At 36.3% G+C, this 18,380-nt stretch overlaps 1 protein-coding gene across 20 annotated transcripts in view; it reads right to left on the reverse strand.

The window, feature by feature from the left end:
• Positions 1–18,380, reverse strand: part of CCSER2 (coiled-coil serine rich protein 2) — a 123,143-nt gene that overhangs the window by 55,722 nt on the left and 49,041 nt on the right. For 13 of the 20 annotated variants that reach the window (XR_008550089.1, XM_054690594.1, XM_037497424.1 and 10 more), the window contains 2 exons: positions 16,971–17,167; positions 7,715–7,805 (listed from right to left, as the gene is read on the reverse strand). Coding sequence is in view for 16 of the 20 variants with exons in the window: in XM_054690594.1 (XP_054546569.1) it covers positions 7,715–7,805; positions 16,971–17,167 (288 nt within the window). In the remaining 4 variants the exon portion in view is untranslated. Of the gene's footprint in view, positions 1–437; positions 554–2,995; positions 3,106–6,287; positions 6,407–7,714; positions 7,806–11,292; positions 11,350–16,970; positions 17,168–18,380 lie in introns of those variants that run through there. The other 7 variants (XM_054690601.1, XM_037497429.2, XM_037497428.1 and 4 more) reach the window with 7 other exon arrangements.

The raw sequence follows: 18,380 nt of genomic DNA on the forward strand, positions 1-18,380 counted from the left end.
CCCACTGTTTTAAAACAAGCAAATTATTCCTGAAAATCAACATTACACATTTTAAATACCACTAATCAGTTTTAAGTGGCCTTCTTCATTATCCCTAGTTCGTTCTGACTTCAGAATGAAAATGCTAAGAAAGAGTATAAGATTTTAAGTCTCGCATATAACTTACTCCTAAAAATGAATGCCAAAATCAATTTTCACTGATTTGAAGAAGCATAAATTAACTTTCATCACAAACAAAACTATATTTTTAAATTAAGCTCACAGATTTAGAAAGTAAGACGCTTCAATCGTCTGCAGTTTGATGTTCAAAAAGTACAAAATGCTACTGAAAACAAAGCTAGTACTTTGCAGCAACAAATAGTACACTCCCTAAAATCCAAAAGCCACAAAAAGGAAAAGAATCTCTTTGAAATATCCCGAGCTTCTCGTTCACTTACCCAAACACTTTTTCCTCACATATCTGAGCACTCACTAAGAGTGTTACTTTGTACAAGGAAGACATTGTGTCGCTGGCTGCCTACTCAGACATAGTTGCATACAAGGCACTGACAAACAAGCCTTCCTTCCTGCTCAACTCCCAGCCCTCCCAGTGGGAAGCAAGCCCAGTTTACCCTGTGACTCCATCTTCCCTCAGTGCTTACATAGTTACTGAGTTAGGACTGTTGCTAAAAATACAACTAAACATTAACCCAAGCCAGTAACAGAAAGGGTATCTCTAGACAGAGAATTATTACATCGGACACTTAAAATCCTGCACATTGAGAATTACAATAAAAATGCTTTAGAAATTAATATAATCCACTATTAAGAAAAAACTCAATATTTAAATGATTGTTTTCATTTAACCTAAAACCTGAATTTGAAATAGTGTTTCATTATAGCATTCCAGGGGAAAAAAAAACAAAAAACTTTCACACTCCAAAAAAGAATTTAAAATAAAACACAGATGTTTACTTCTCCTATATACTGAATTAGCTATAACATTTCTTCTAAATGCATAACAATTTAAGATTTTAAAAGACACTGAGTTTTGTTTATATTCCCCAAAGGAATCAATTTTGGGGAAAAACTGCATTTATATAGTTTTAAAAATTTTTAAAGAAGTTTCTGGAAAAGAAAGTGCTTTGCAGCAGACTTTACAATGTGATCAGGAAAGTTTTCACTAAAATTTGGCTTGAAAAAAGAAAAGTTCATATAAAAAAAAATCATGAACCTTCTTTATTCTAAACATAATTAGTACTGAAAAAGGTAAATTTCCAGAAGAAAATAAAATTAGAAAGTAGTTAAGGATAACACAATTCATCTCATTTGACTGTATCCAATGAGAAGTTTAGCATATATATATTTGGTGAGATGAGATTCAAAAAGTAATTAGATATCTTCTTAACAGAGAAAAGTTTAAAATAGAATTAGTAGAAGAAACAGCACTTGTAATAAGGTATATAATATGGACATTTCATGAAACTGAAGATTATGCTATAAATGTGCCAAATGCTAGCTTTTAACCTGTAGGCAAAGACTGACAATCAGAAGTTCCTAAGTATAAGACTAGAAAGCAATACAACTATGCTTTTCATAACACAAAACTGTTAATCTGAAAGATCTTAAAATAAAGGGAGCAAATCTCAAATACCCAACTGTCTGCTGAAAGAAATTCAAATTCCAAAGTTGTTTCATTAAGAGATTCCTTAACAGAACTCTTCTGCACTGTTGGTGGGAGTGCAAACTGGTCCAACCACTGTGGAAAGCTGTGTGGAGATTTCTGGACCTACTAAACATAGAGCTTCTATATGACCCAGCAATTCCACTCCTAGGTATTTACCCAAAGGACACAGAAACATCAATTCCAAAGAACACCTGCACCCCTATGTTTATAGCAGCACTGTTTACAACAGCTAAGCTTTGGAAACAACCCAAATGCCCAAAAATAGATGACTGGATCAAGAAGATGTGGTACATATATACCATGGAATATTACTCAGCATTCAAAAAAGATAAACACATGCAATTTGCTGCAACATGGATGGCGCTGGAAGGGATCATGCTCAGCGAAATAAGCCAAAAAGAAAAAGAAAAATACCGGATGGTCTCACTCATAGCAGGAATCTAGAAAACTTAAATAATGGACCAGGAAAATGAAAAACTATAAGAAAGTGAAAATCAAAATCAACAAAAAACTATGAACCAGAGACACTTTTAGGGGGCGGGGGCGGGAGGGGAGGGATTGGGGTCAGAATGGGGGGCGGCAATTGTATGGGGAATATAACAATAAAATTTATAAAAAAAAAAAAAAAAAAAAAAAATAAAGATGTCACAACCAAAAAAAAAAAAAAAAAAAAAAAAAAAGGTTTGTATTTATTAAAAAAAAAAAAAAAGAGATTCCTTAACAAAGGTAAAAGACTGAAGGAATTAAAACAAGTTTATATCTTTCCAAATTGCTAGTCAAACCTAAAGTCATTTTTCCTTTTATTCCTCTTCCCTCATTCTATTCTCCTCAATTTTCCATGGCCCCCATCTCTCCTTTTGAACTGTTTCCCTACGCCACAAGGTGGTTAGAATCTCAAAAATTCAACACTCTTAAAGTTAAACCTCCTTCAGAAGAGGAAAGACCACATAAGATCAATTTTAAGACTTGATCTCATTCTGAGCTACAAGCCACACTACATTCTTTCTGATGTCTAAATAATACTAGGAGGAATTTATGAGAAATTTAGAGCATTTTCAGGAATTGATAATCCAGGGCCCTGGATCTCCATAAATTAGTTCACACATTAGAAGGAAGTACAGGTACAAAAAAAATAAAAATAAAAAATGAAAAAAACAAAGTGTGAAGAACCGGAAGGAGGTAATCAAAGCGAGGGGAAAATCAAGTACCCAATTTCCGGTTTTATCCTTAGACTTAAAGATGAAAGTTAAGATTTTCCACTAAAGTCTAAGTTCGATGCCTGGTCAGGGATCTAACCCACATATAGTACAGCAGCTTCTCCTGTCTTACCTGCTGCTCCCCTTAGCAGTGTAGTTCAATAGATTTGCCTGTTCTGTTTCCCACTTTGTCTCCGGTGAATCCCTCTCATCACCGCACCTCTGGCCTACACCCCAGTTCTTCTATGCAAAAACAAAACAAACAAAAAAGGGAAAGGTTCTCTAACTACTAAAAGGCAACTTACAAATGTTTTACTGATATAGGCACTAAACTACTACTTAAATCCAAATACTGTTACACAATCTCCCCTTCAATGTCACCATACTACTCAGGTGTGGATATGGCCAATAACTAACTATAAGAAAGTTCCCAAAGCTAGCCCATATTGCCCAGAAACAAATATTCAAGCAAATTCTTTCCTTCTCTGTGATACTAAATAAGCTACCTTAAAAAGTAATAATTTACTATACAGACAAAATGCCAGAAAAATATTGTCTCACAGCCTCTTCCTTGAAATCCTAAAGATTCCCCTTTTCATAATTTAGTCATAGCAAATTCGTATACAAATTAAGCCCAAGTTGAAGATCTCAAGGAGGTGCCAGTCTTCTTGTTGACAAAAATTCCACTAATATTGGCAGAATTTGTGACACTGAGCCCCTTAAGGTTCAGAATGACCATGTAAGATTCTACCCAAATTTACACAGTTGTCTCAAAAACAAGAAGCTAAAGAAAGCTAACACCAATAGCCCAAAGTATGCTGGGGGTGTGGAGAGAGGGTGAAATGGATGAAGAGGATTAAAAAGTACAAACTTGTAGTATAAAATAAGTCATACAAGTCATGGTGTCCATAGTTAACAATACTGTATTGCATATTTGAAAGCTGCTAAGAGAGTAGATCTTAAAAATGTTCATCACAAGAAAACACAAGAAGATGTAGTACATATTCACAATGGAATACTCCTCGGTTATCAAAGAATATAAAATTATGCCATTTGCGACAATATGGATGGAGCTGGAAAGGATTATTCTATGTGAAGTGAGTCAGAAGCAGAAAAATAAATATTAAATGGCTTCACATATATATGGAATCTAGAGGAACCAAACAGAGGATCAGACAAAGACAAACTAAGACTGACCCCTGAAAGCAGACCTAGATTTGAGATACTCAGGAGGGAAGGGGTACGGGGAGAGTAAGAACCGATTGAAGGAGAGCACAGTAGAAGGTGGTGGAGACTGTGGGTACTTTGGAGGTGGAAAAACTGTGGTGACTGCACCTAAGGGAAGAAATCCTATAATGTAAAAAATTAAAAGATGTTTTTAAGGGCCTCCCCGGTGGCGCAGTGGTTGAGCGCTGGGATGCAAAGCTGCCCGCAGCCTCTGCAGCGCCGGTTCGATTCCCGGCTGCTCCCCGGCCACCAGAGGAGGGTCCCACATGGTGCGCAGACCTCTCCTGCCGCCCGCTGCTCCCCTCAGCAGTGTACTTCGGTCCTTCTGCCTGCTCTGCTCCCTGCTCTGGCTCTGGTGAATTCTCTCACCCTCCCGCGCTTCTGACTGTACCCAGTGCATGTATAAACGAAACAAACGAACAAACAAACAAATAAATAAATAAAACATGCCTCTATAAAAATAAAAAAAAATTAAAAAAAAAAAGATGTTTTTAAAAAAAAAAAATCTGTAACAATCATGGTGATGGATGGTAACTAGATTTTTTGTGATAATCATTTTGCAACATATACAAATATTGAATCATTATGCTATACAGCTGAAGCTAGTATGTTATATGTCAATCAAAGCCTAATAAAAAATCATTAATAAAATATATACCAAAAAAAAAGATTATTAGCAAGCTACTTAAACTTTATACTAGTCCTTGTAACATTCTTCCCTCCCACTCAAAAATCCACGAATTTGTACAGTAACTCAGGACCTAAGAGCAATTAAAAAGATTGTCATTCCCCACTGCACAATAGTACACATCTAAATGTTTTATTGTTGGTGCCTCTAAATAATTTAGATCCATGCTCTGATTCTTTCAGTGTTCCATTACATTTGCTCAAAATAGCCAATACTTGTTTGTCCTCTAGGAAAATATATATTTGAGATGTTATACTTCAAGAGTTCCCTTACACATTTCACAAATCCACAATCAAGACTTAAAAAGCAATTTTCTTAAAGAAAAATACCAGATGGTCTCACTCATAGCAGGAATCTAGAAAACTTAAATAAGGGACCAGGAAAATGAATAACTATAAGAAAGTGAAAATCAAAATCCACAAAAAACTATGAACCAGAGACACTCTATGGGGGCTAGAGGGCGGGAGGGGAGGGATTGGGGTCAAAATAAGGGGGTTGCAATTGTATGGGGAATATAAAAATAAAATTTATTATTAAAAAAAAAGAATAAAGGAATCTTAATCCTTAAAAAAAAAAAAGCAATTTTCTTATGATTCTACTTTCATTTAATATGTGGGTAACTTTTTTGTTGAGTTTTAGAGATGAGACAGGCTCTGAGACCACGTCCATCTATTTCCTGTTTTAGCTCAGAAAGGGTATAAGATGTCCAAGAAGTTATCATAATTCTATTAAAGTAAAATGCATTATCTGGGATGTGATTTATTCGAAAAAGGTAAGTTCCTCATTCTTCATTATCAGCCTTTAAACCTTCACATTAAATCTCCTGGATCATCTAGTCCTGTTGTTTTTCCCTTAAATAGGTTATGTTTTTTTCTGTTTTACCATCTTCTCCCACTCAATCTTCCATGTCACTTGTAGCGACGGGAAGTTTGTTGCTGCTTTGCAGCAGGAACGTGATGTGGGACACAACAGTCGTGGAGCAGGTTTGCAAGGCAAGACTCTGCTACTTGAGCAGAAGTTCTTGTGTCATTTATTGAAAGCACACAGGCTAGTAAAAGATGATCATTCGACAATGATATGAGGAATAAGGTCAGGAGGGTTGGACAGGAATGGGGGATAAAGTTTTACAAGGGACAGGGAAGGGGATATTGTGACCATACATCAAGAACCATTTGCATCAGCAAAATATTTGATGTTATCACAGAAAGAGTTATCCCAAGACCACCATGGACACAGTCATGTAATCAGGTCAACAGCGGCCTAGGCATCCCCACGCCTGCTTTGTGATACAGGCTATACTCTGCTGTGATTTGTAGACAGCAAATAGGTCACAGTTGCCCACGAGTGGCCAGCTAGTAGCCAGCTCATAGGAACCCACAGTGACTGATTCAAATTTCCACAAAAGATCTGCTTTCTGTCATCTACTAAACTGTCTGTTAGAAAATCTCCTATTACTGCCCCAGAAAGTACTGTGTTACAACTGAATGTCCCTAGGTGCTCTTACTATTACCTCATTGGACCACTCTAATCCTGCTTGTTATTTTCCCTTTTTCCTCCTGGCCATTGGCTGTGATTTTTCTCTCAGTTGACAGGAACTCATCTCTGGTTGCTGGAGTCTCCTAAGTGCAGCTGGATAAGGAGGTACATTAGTTTCTACCCTGTGGTAGACACTTTTTGCAATTCTTTACTCTCTTAATAGTATTATAGAGCCTATGTAATCTGCCCCATCACTTCTCCTTGTGAACAGAGTATACTTCCCAATCCTGCCGGTGTTAGTCTTGGTCACATGACTTTCTTGAGCCAACAGACTGTAGGTAGAAATAAGTGTGCTGGTTCTAAGTTAACACTCTGAGACATATGCATCTTTCTGCTCAGCCTGTTGTCCTTATGCCATGTGCCATGAGAGCAACCTGCTCCAAGTAGTGTTGGTCTCAAAATAAAGAAACAAGAAGACCAGAGCTCAGTCCCACACACTGAGCTGCCCCGGGCAATCCAGACCCATGAAGGAGAAAAAATCATGTTTATTTGATAGCCACTGAAATTTTGAGATGGATTTTTATAGTGTTCTGACAGCAAACACACAAAAAGGTCTGACCAATATAATAAATGTAAGCAGGCAGGTTCTTAGTACCTCAGTGAAGCACAAGAATAAATATCTACCCTCTTTGAAATGTCCTTGCATTTTTCATCATATATAAAAAAGCACTTCACCATCCTTTTTAGTTCATCCCTGGTCCATGGGAGGACTCAGAGGTCAGGCAAATATTGACTGACCAGGAATCCACAGGTCTATGGAGTTATTACTTTTACCAGAAAGAATACCGTATTTCAACCCTTGCCTCAGGAGGGCCTCTGGTTCCTGATCAGTCCTTACATTAGGAAATCCTACAAATACCATATTAGTGGAGGAAAGAGTGTCCAGCCTCTCTTGCGTATGGATTGTCTAAAGTACTGCCCCAGCAGTTAAAAGGTTGTATAAACTGAAATTGGGAGTAAAAAGGCTAGAATGATATTTATCAACTAAATGATTTTTATTGCTACATCAAAAGTCAAGTGATATTTCTGTTTCTCTAAACATATTCCTTCTATAATAAAAATGAGGGAAACGGGGATAGGATATATACACAATGGGGGAAGGGAATAAGGAGGAGGCAAGAGAGGTAAGGAGAAGAGACAAATTCCAGCTACCAGGTAATTCATGACATAGCCAAGAAAGCCACCAAATCATACACAATTATATCTAAGTCCTATAAGTCAGGTTTTAAACTCCAATAAGTTTGTAAAATGCATCTATTTTAATATCACTTAAGATTGATTCTCATTTTGAGAAGGATTGCTCCACTGAGATCAGAAAATCTGTAAATAATAAATATCAATTGACCATCATCAAGAAGCCCATCTATATGGCTCTGAAGTTTTAATATTGTCCCCACTTACCATTTTCAAGAGGTGTATCCTCAGGCAGATCCACATCAAGCATAAGATCATCATCTTCAAGGTCACATGATTCAAGATTATTCAGAATATCCTATTAACAAAAGCAGTGGAAAATGTTATAACCTAGGTCAAAGAATGTATGTAATCATAAACTCTGAAAATATCACCAAGATAATCAGCAACTTTCAAATATGCAATAAGTTTTATATAGAGTAAATCTCTGTGACTCTTTTCTCTAAGTTTAAACATGTTTGAATTGTTTCCATAAAGTTATGTAATTGCCTTATTTAAAAATTTAACCAAAAAGGCAAAAAAATAAACTCTAGGAAATCTTTCAAAGATACAGAATGTAAAAAAAAGAACAAAAGTGAAAAAAAATGAACAGAAATAGAAAAGAATCTCACATGAAATATAACACACAATTATTTGAAATTCCAGAAAAACAGCACAGAAACAATGGAGGGAGATGCAATAAATAAAAAAGACAAAAATTCCAGAGTTAAAAAAGACAACAGAGAAAACTCTTCATTTAATTTGGGTTTTAAAATGCTATGGTCTTTTTTCCAGTTCTCTTCCTGGAAAAAAAGATCGAGCTTCTAGTCTAACCCTAAGGAAATCTCTAATGGCCAGATATGATGAGACCGACCAGGTTTAAATAAGCTATGAAAAAAGCATCACCACAAAACAAGCATTATACAGAAAAAAATTCTTTAATATAGAGCTGGTTCCCAGACCAAGAGAACAGAACAACAGGGCTCTGTTGATGTGTCTATGCAAATTCTTTACACAAAATAACCATGATACAAATATCTTTACTAGAAAAAGAAACTGTTGAGCATTGTATCATAAGTATTCAGCAGTAGCTCAATGCTGAATAAATTTCTCCTATACTTTCAAATGGTTATCTCCCCATTTCCTCCAATTTTTACAGAACTAACCCTACCTTAATAACCAAGAACACCTTTAAAAGTCTATAAAGTCTAAAAACTGAAAGTTCCATAGAAAAAAATGACAATTAACTGTTTCACTTTGAGATCTCCATGCTCAAATTATGATTTCTCACAAAACTTTAAGAAATCTAGTACAGTAAAAATAGAAATTTCAGAGACATGAAATAATTCTCTTAATAAAAGGAATAATTCCTGGAATTCATGCCTATGTTAGGTTACAACAAGGCAAAGGGGGAAATTAAGGTTGCAGATTGGAATTATGGTTGCCAGTCATCAGACCTAAATTAAAATAGGGATATTATCCTGAATTATAGATGGGTCCATAACTGATCCACATGTGGACGGGTCTAATGTAATCAGTTCTTAGAGGAAAAGAGAAGTTGAAAATGAGAGTCAAAGGAAGAATGATCAGAGATGCAGGGTTATGGCTCTAAATGTGGAAGAGGCGGTGGCTTTAACGTTCAAGGGTAGCTGCTTACAAACTGAAAATGGCTTCTGCCCTAAAGCCTCCAGAAAGGAATGCAGCCCTGCTGACACCTAACCCACCAAATCACTTGTTCTCTCTTTTCTGTGGTAGTTCCTAGTGGGATGAAGAATAAGTGTCAGTGTATGCAATCCTGTTGACCTCTGGTAGCTGCACATAAAACGCTATGGAACTTAACAATAAGCCCACATCAAGTTCTACTTCAGTTGACTTAAACCTTGTAAAACTTACCTTTATTTAAGGAGATTTAAGATAAATAATTCGAGCCACAATGATTATAATGGTAGATGGCAGATTTCAGTTAACATAAATGTTTGTTGACAGTTTAGCTAATCTACTCCATGTTATTGATTGCTGCCTCAGCAACCATTTTGTTTGGTCAAGCCACCTGCAAGGGCCTTAAACTGACACTAAACTTAACACAAGTGCAAGCCCTAGATAGTAAACAGCAGTTAAAAACCATTAAGGAGGTATTTATGCAGTAATACGAAATGATTTAATGAACCATGTACGTGGGGGAGAGAACAAAACTCAAAATGAAATATAAATGGTAACAAAAGAACCTAACAAAATTACAAGTAATAAAACCACAAGAAAGAGATGAGAATTTTAAAAATTAACCTTAGTAAACTTGGAGAATTGAAAAAACTAACCTAAGTAAACTTGGTTCTAAGTAATAGAACCACAAGAAAGAGATGAGAATTAAAAAAAAACTAACCTAAGTAAACTTGGAGAACAGTACTCTGAATATGTACTATAAGGCTAAAGTTAAAAAAAAGAATGATACCCATATATTATAAATTAGCAAATTTACTTTTCATGGATTATGGATTAGCAATTGTTAAATTGTGTGTGTGAGAGAGACACATATACACTAGGATTGAACAACTGAGTAAACATACTGTGATTAATGAGTCAAGTTTCTCACTTCCTGAGAAAAGTTAAAAATACGTAAAAGAGAAAGGCATGAATAAACTCTGTGGCATTAGATTGGAAGCAAAGGTATCAGTTTGAATTCTTGGTCTTAAAGTATTGACAAATGGAAACAGAAATAAACACAGATGTGTGTTTATACATACAATTCTGAGTTCTGTTTGTTATATATTAAGTCCTGAAAACAATTATATTCCACTAGCAACAAGATGTAGCCCTCAGAGCTTGAGATCTAAATATCATTTTTGAACAAAATTCTTCCTTGAAGAAACACTGATTCCAAGGCTAGGCAAGGAAAATGCATATGAATGTAGAATATCTTGAAGAAAATAAGGAACTACTCAAAAAATAGTGGGAGCAAGACAGAAAGGAACAAGAATCAACCTGAAGGGACTCCCAATGAGCAAATGTGGAACACTTGTAACAACATAAATAATGGATTACATATGCAAAATAAAATAAATATCCACACACCAATAATGAGACAATCCTTCTAAATAAACAAATAAAAATGAACAGCTTTCTTATAATTGCAAATAATAAAATAATATGACAAAACTAATGTGCAAAACTGTAATAGGATATTTGCATATTCAAAGTATCTGCCCACAAGACATTTATTAATTATAAAGGGAAACAGAGTAATTTAACTGTTTCTATTTAACTCTCTCTCTTACCCACAGTTAAACCTCCTGTATTGTTGATATCACATGCATACTCACCATAGCATGCATGATATCATTTATCATGCTACACTATACAAGGTAATATAACCACCTAAAATAGTAGATTTTGAATTCATAAGGACAAAAACAACTTTATTCATATCAGTATATTCAGCAGGTCACAGTACACTTGAGGCATAGTAGAAGTCCTTGAACTTCATGTTGTAAATGACTAACCTATAAGAAACAATATAGAGTGAAGAAAAATACATTTAAAGGGTCATAGCAACTGTATGTGTTTCATTTAAACCTTTTTCCAAACATAAAAGTTCTATTAACAGGTCAAAAAGAAGCTATGCTAACAATTAAATGTATGTGGAGATTCAGAGTTTGACCAAAAAAAAAAAAAAAAGATAAATTTAGTTTTCATTTCATTCTGTTCCCTTATCTATAAAATAAATCTGATCCCTTCCATGCCTTCAAGTTTTATATTATATATCAGAGCAAAGCTGAAAGTGTCAATATCAGTTCGAGATGTTCATTTACCTATATCAAGACCGTCTCAACTTTCTGTAAGCTGCCCTCCACTACCATGTCTATGCCACTGTCACATATTTAGTTACCTGCACCTTGCTATTATGACATGCGGTACCTTAGAAACTTACTTTGTAAATAAGTCACAATGTATATGGAAAAACAGTGAACAGTACTAAGCAGTACCTTTAAGTTTAAGTGCTTTTACTTATTTTTAATTAAATAGCATGTTATCATGACAAGCATTTCAACAAATGTATATCAAGCCAAGTGCCAGAAACCTAGGAGCAATGAGAGATTTAATTGTTAACTCTATTCAAACAAGTTGCAGCAACTGGAAGCTAAAGGTTGCTAAAGAGATGGGTGTACCCCATGAAGAATCAGTCAAAGGAGTTTAGATTTGATGATAAATGGTAAAACCAAGGAAAATAACAAGTCAAACTAATAATTTAGGAAGATTTGGCAGAATGAATGGAAGCAACAGAATGGAAGCACTAGTTGTCGGGGAATATTTAATAAAGTTAAAATTTAGTTTCTGTATTTTGCTCAGCCGAACATTGCTGGAAGACATAAAGTAGACAAGAGAGGGGAACCAATAAAATCACCAGGGGAAACAGACTATGGGTCCACATGACCAAGACCTATCACAATTTCAAGGAATGTGGAAACAGGGCAAAAAGAACCAAGACAGCACCTTAGGGGAAGACTGATTAACACCTGATATCCTAGTGGATAACCAGCAGCTGAGACCGAGTCCCCAAATCATGAAAAAGTCCTCAAAAATAAGATATAAAAAGAAGCCCCAAATCCTTCTTAGAGGTAAATGACCTGTCTTGCCCGCTGCTCTTCTCAACAGTGTACTAGATAAAAATGTCTCTTCTGCACTCTGTCTCTGATGAATTCAACCCCGTGCCTATGGTCTCACCCCAATATTATACCACCACACTAGTCACAACTTCCAAAAGTGAAGAGGTGACACTTCTTCCCCTGCTATCAACAAATTACTGAATTTCATCAACTATGTCTTCTTAAAATCATTTTCAAAACTCATCAGCATTCTAAAACTCCACTGTGCTGTCATCTTAGGCCAAGTCATCACCATTATCCCCTCACTAAAAACGACAGCTTCCAGCACTGTCTTGTTCCCCTCTAACTCAATCATTCTATATAACATTTAAAAATGTAATTCAAATTATGTCCCTTCCCAGCTTCAAATCTTCCAATAACCAACACCCCCCCACACTGCCCCCCTCCAAGCTTCAATGTTTAGGATAAAGATCCAAATCCTCTGAGTCCCAAGAAAGCTCAGTACTGACAGCCTCCTCTCCTGCCATACCTCCCCTCTTTGAGTGTCCAGAGTTGCTCAAACACTTCAAGATCCCTTCCTGCCTCAAGGCAATAATTATCCAGTAGTTGGCATTCTATTAGAAACCTGGGATTGTAATGAAGGAGTTAGGGAAAATGAGTAAAAAAACAAGCCAGTTGTTAGGAAGGGCTACTGCCCTGGCAGGCTCCCACAGATATGCTAAATCCCCACAGTTTTCCCCAAATGGGGATGAATAACTGAAATAAATGAAACTGAAACTGAGCTAATAGCTATTATTCCCTTTCCTGGAAGGAAAAGATGTTTTAACTAACATTACTAGAAAGCAATAAAATTTTCATTTCAATAATACCTAGTCTAGTAAAAGTGCTAATAAGCAAGGGGAATACCACAAATTGGTAGAAATAGGAAGAAAATGAACTGAATAATCAAGAAGCTATCAAAATAAAATAAAACTAATAATGCCTACTCATTAAGACATTATTAAGAGATTTAAAAAGCAGCCCATACATATAAATCAAATACACACACGCATGCATGTACGCATACATATATAATTATATGAAAGATTTATACACAAGATATGCAATTTTTATAAACAAATAAGAAAAATACATACTGCTCAATAAAAGACACAGAAAAAAAGAGGATAGCCTAATGGCAAAGAAATACATGTATTTATGTATATTTATAACAAGTACTCAACACAAAACACAAGACAAAAATCTCAGCACAATACTATTTTATCCTGACCAGATGAGTAAAAATTGAAAAAGATGACAAGCGTTGACTAGAAAGTGGAATTCTTGGAATGCTCATTTACTGCCAATGGGCATTGACAGTGGTATAACTACTTTGGAAAACAAGTATATATGCCCTACCCTATCATCCATGGCATCTTCTCCTATAGTTTTTCTGAGAAATGCATAAATGCTCACCAAAAAAAAAACATGTCACAAAATCTTTACAGCAGTAGCAGTAAGGTAAAGTGTAAAAAACTAAAAGCCCAAAGGCAGGATGAAACAAGTTGTAGTACATTCACATAAAGGAATGTCACATAACAAGAATAATGAAAAAACCACAAGTAACAAACATAACAGACTAAAAAAAGTCAGACATAAAGGAGTACCTATTGGTAACTCTCATATGCAGTTCAAGAATAAAAACCAATCTATAGTAACAGAAATCAGAATAATGGCTGCACTGGAGCGGGGGGGGGGGGGGGGCAGCAGTTGAGAGAATAACTGAATAGCACAGGAAACATTTGGGAGTGATAAAATATTCTGTATCATATTAATGTGCATAGTTGTTAGTTATTTTCAAAATTCCCTGTGCTGTACACATAACAGTTGTATATTTTATTGTATAGCCGTTAACCCTCAGTAAAACATTATATTTAAACAAAAAAATTATCAATAGCCTAGATTCTAGACAAATGTTATAAATGCAAAGCAGTTCATCTACAAACTATTAGGGTGCAAGTCAAAGAGGTTGACTAGAACTTACATCAAGCCTCTGCTTTCCTCAAAGAAAAATGCTTGGGATGAAAACAAGGTTAGCTGAACTACAGTGGGCTGAATTAAACTATCTGTAGTGACATGGTTTTGACTTACATTCTAGCAAAGGCACCTAATCTTGAGCTGAACTGGAGTAAGCACTAAAGCTCAGAACCAAGTGGGGGCAAGGAAAGGACATGGGGCCAGGAAAGGCCTTTGGTGATAAATAAAAAAGAAAAATGGATAAATCAAGAATATGGATTAAGTTAGGTATATCAAACTACTTTAGAAAAAAATTTAGAAAACAGAAAAAGCAACCCAATTTAAATGTCAAGTAAACCTAAATGCAAAGCGAAAGGAATTAAAGTGACCTATTAAAAGGGCAAATTTTATTTTTAAAAAATAATCTACTTGCTATTAATCAAAAAGGCTGACAGTAAAATAATGGAAAATAGATAAATAAAACTGGTAAAATATACTATTGTCTGAAAAAAGAGACCTTCAGAACAAAAGGTATAATGAGGGATAGAGGAGGTCACTAAAGAGTGACTCATGGGGCTGATGAGGCGGGAGGATAAATAAGGAAGGGAACACAGTGGATGATGGTAGTAGATTATGGATGCTTTGCTGGTGTGCTGGGGAAACAACACCTGAAGGGGGTATCCTATATTTGCAAAATGCAAATAATGATGTAAAACAATGTTACCTCAATTAAAAAAGTAAATAAAAAAATGAGGGCCACCCCGGTGGCGCAACGGTTGAGCGCTGGGCTGCGAAGCTGCCTGTAGTCTCTGCAGCACTGGTTCGATCCCCGGCCACCGGGCGAGAGTCCCACATGGCGCGCAGACCTCTCCTGCCGCCCGCTGCTCCCCTCAGCAGTGTATTTCGTCAGTCTGCCTGTTCTGTTCTCCACTCTGGCTCTGGTGAATTCTCTCACCCTCCCGCGCCTCTGACTGTACCCAATGCTTGTATAAATAAATAAATAAATCTTTTAAAAAAAAAAAAAAAAGCTGATCTTTCTAAAAAAAAAAAAAAATGAATAAAAGTCCAATTCATCAAGACTATTCTAAACAGACGTATACCTAACAAGTACTTAAGATATAAAAAGCAAAAATTTGACAATCTTCAAACAAAAAATGGTGAATATACTATCACAATAGATCTTCAAACACTTTTCAACTTGTTTCAGAGTATCTTCTTCTTAGAACAGTAAAACAGAGATACCATCTTGTTCCAAAGCACAGAATAGCATTTTTGTATACTCAAGCCTACTGATGTAAGAGGAAACTAATAGATCTTGCAGGTGTGTCCTGAACTATGTCAAAGGCTATTTTGTCTTTAAGTTACACACAAAGTGAAGAGAAGGTGGTAAATCTCTGAAGTCAGGTACTAAGTGGCTCATTGATGCCATCTGCTGGACAAAATATTCATTTCCATTTCATGTATGTTTTGAAAAGATAGAGGGGCCTCCCCAGTGCCACAGAAGGTTGAGCACAGCACTGTGAAGCTGTCCACAGCCTCTGCAGCGCCGGTTCGATTCCTGGCCGGCCAGGGAGAAACCCACATGGAGAGGCAGACCTCTCCTGTCTTGCCTGCTGCTCCCCTCAGCAGTGCTTTCAGTCTGCCCACTGCTCCCCTCAGCAGTGCTTTCAGTCCGTCTGCCTGTTCTGCTCCCCTCTGTCTCGGGTGAACCCTCTCACCCTCCTGCAACTCTGGCCTGTACCCCAGCTCTTGTATAAATAAAATACATCTTTAAAAATAAATAAATAATAAAAAGATATAAGGCCCTCAAATGTTACCTTTTCTGAACTCCTTTTATCTGAGAGAGATACTCTCTCTAAATTTAATGTGTTCAATGCTTGTGCAACTGAAAAAGTCTCTGATAGGGATGCATAGATTCACTACTTGAAATCCATTGTGAAATCTATTTGTAGTCTATAAAGGCTACAAATTTTCCCATACGACTACTGAAAATTAGTTTATATGCTGATTAAGATCCACTTTAAACCAACATACTTCACACGTGTTATCCACAATACTCCCACTTTTTCTTAAAATATGCATATAGAAATGCATGGTAGATCTTTCTGTGCTCACCCATACCTGTTTCCCTCACCTTCCAGATACACAGGAAAATTATACTTCTACCCACATAAGATTAATTTGGATCAACAGGTGTGGGGTAAAGTGCTATGTGCCATATGCAGCCCAAAGCAAATCAACTTCCTCTACCACAGTGACAAGAAGGTGCTGCAAAAGGAGATGGTGGCACTCCAAGATCAAAGCAGCTTAGAACACTAGTTACCCTAGCTTTTTCCAGATCTACAATAGGCTTTGTAAGAGAAAATATTAAACATTTATTGTATTAAGTAAGTCACTGAGAGCAGGCACTTGCTGCTACCTCAGCAGAGCATAGCACAGGGTTTCTAGCAGCATTACTGACATCTTGGGCTGGGCGATTCTTTATTGTGCATGCTGCCCTGTGCAGTGACTTTTAAACAACATCTCTAGCCATCTACCCACTAGTTGCCAACAGCCCTTCAACGTTAACAACAAAAAAATCTTCAGATATTACCCCCCTCCTCTACTTTTAAAGTGGCTAGCAGAGCTTAATTTAAACACAGTTGTGTGCATATATGTATATAGGTATATCATGAATATGTTGTGAAATTTTTTAATGTGTGTCATGTGACACAAATAATCATTACATATTAAGATCAGGTATTTTGTTATACTACAATCAGGCCCTTATAGACATGAATTTCCACATCTCAAAATAGGAATTCATAAATTTTTTAAAAATCCAATCAATATCAAAATACAGTAAGGTAAACAAAATGTTCCAAAAGGGTATATAAAGCCATACATACTATGCTGTTCATTTCAGAGGACTCATAGCTCCCCACAGGGTGGACGTTTCCAATGGGCTCTAAGCCCTCTTCATCCCACATGTATGTTCCATCAGAGCTATCAGATGGAGAGAGCTCAAATGAAGAGCCAGCTCTATAATCTGTGTCTGGCGAAATCAAGTTATTCCCAGAAGCACGCTTTGTACATTCACTCCCGTCTTCGATTGACAGTTTAAAAAGAGAGAAGAAAGTAGTTATTAATTCACAAAAATATTATTTTCATGTTCAAAAAATACAAGCTCTGATGATTTTATATAACCATAAATTTGGGCAAAAAAGGCATTAAAAACTGTAGCATTTTCTAAATTCTAAACAATAAAGAAGCTTAAAAATAACCTACTGCCCAACAGACATAATGAAAATACATTAAGCCAGCTGTCATTTCTGCCACGTTTCTAAAAAGGTAAATAAAGCTTCATAATCTTTTATATAAAATTTAATGTATTTACTTTTAACCACCAGCCAGGGAATACCTTCCTCTGTATTATTTAACCTCACAGTTGCATCCTTACTAGGAAAAAACTCTTTGAGGCAGTCATTCCTAATTAGAAAACCCTCACGCAATCAAGGGCTTCTGCACATCTCTAAGGATCTTGGTCCAGCCCCTTGATCAGACCACAAGCTTACCCTTCAGTTTATTCTTTTTTCCAAGCTATACAGGTACATAGATGTAATTTAACCCAGCATTTTGTGCCAGGATAACCAACTAAAATGTTTGACAGGTGCTGTCTTACTTTCCGCAATTAAAAAAATAAATAATAAAGCTTCTCTAAAAGTATAATTATTAAGTTTGCTAATGAATAAATCAAAATCTGCCTTTTAAAAAATGGAAATTTCCTAGGGTAAAAAAAATTCATTATGATGGTCAAAATCTAATTTAGCTCATTTATCCTTTGGTAAAGGTCTATTAGCAATTAGATGTGCAGAAGTCCTTGATTGCGTCAAGGTCTTCTAATTAGCAATAATCTACTACCCTAAGGGAAGACTTGTTTTAAAATGGAATGCCACTGATTGGGGGAACGGAGTAAACAAATTTGATCCAAGGCCTCCCTGGTGGCGCAGGCAGTTGAGTGCAGTGTTGTGAAGCAATCTGCAACTTCTGTGGTGTGGGTTCAATCTGGGCCTGCAAGCAAGAAACCCATATGGCGCAGTAGACCTCTCCTGTCTGGCCCACTGCTCCCCTCAGCAGTGTATTTCAGTCAGTCTGCCTGTTCTGCTCTCCACTCTGTCTCTGGTGAATCCTCTCACCCTCCCGCACACCTGGCCTGTACCCCCATTCTTGTACAAACAAATAAATCTTTAAAAAAATTTTTTAAAAAATTTGATCCAAGTAGGATCAGGCACATGTATGACAGGCTAAGAAAAAAGGTA

Source organism: Talpa occidentalis, unplaced genomic scaffold, assembly GCF_014898055.3.
Source record: "Talpa occidentalis isolate TD23 unplaced genomic scaffold, MPIMG_talOcc4v2.1 talOcc4.8, whole genome shotgun sequence".
Classification (NCBI taxonomy): domain Eukaryota; kingdom Metazoa; phylum Chordata; class Mammalia; order Eulipotyphla; family Talpidae; genus Talpa; species Talpa occidentalis.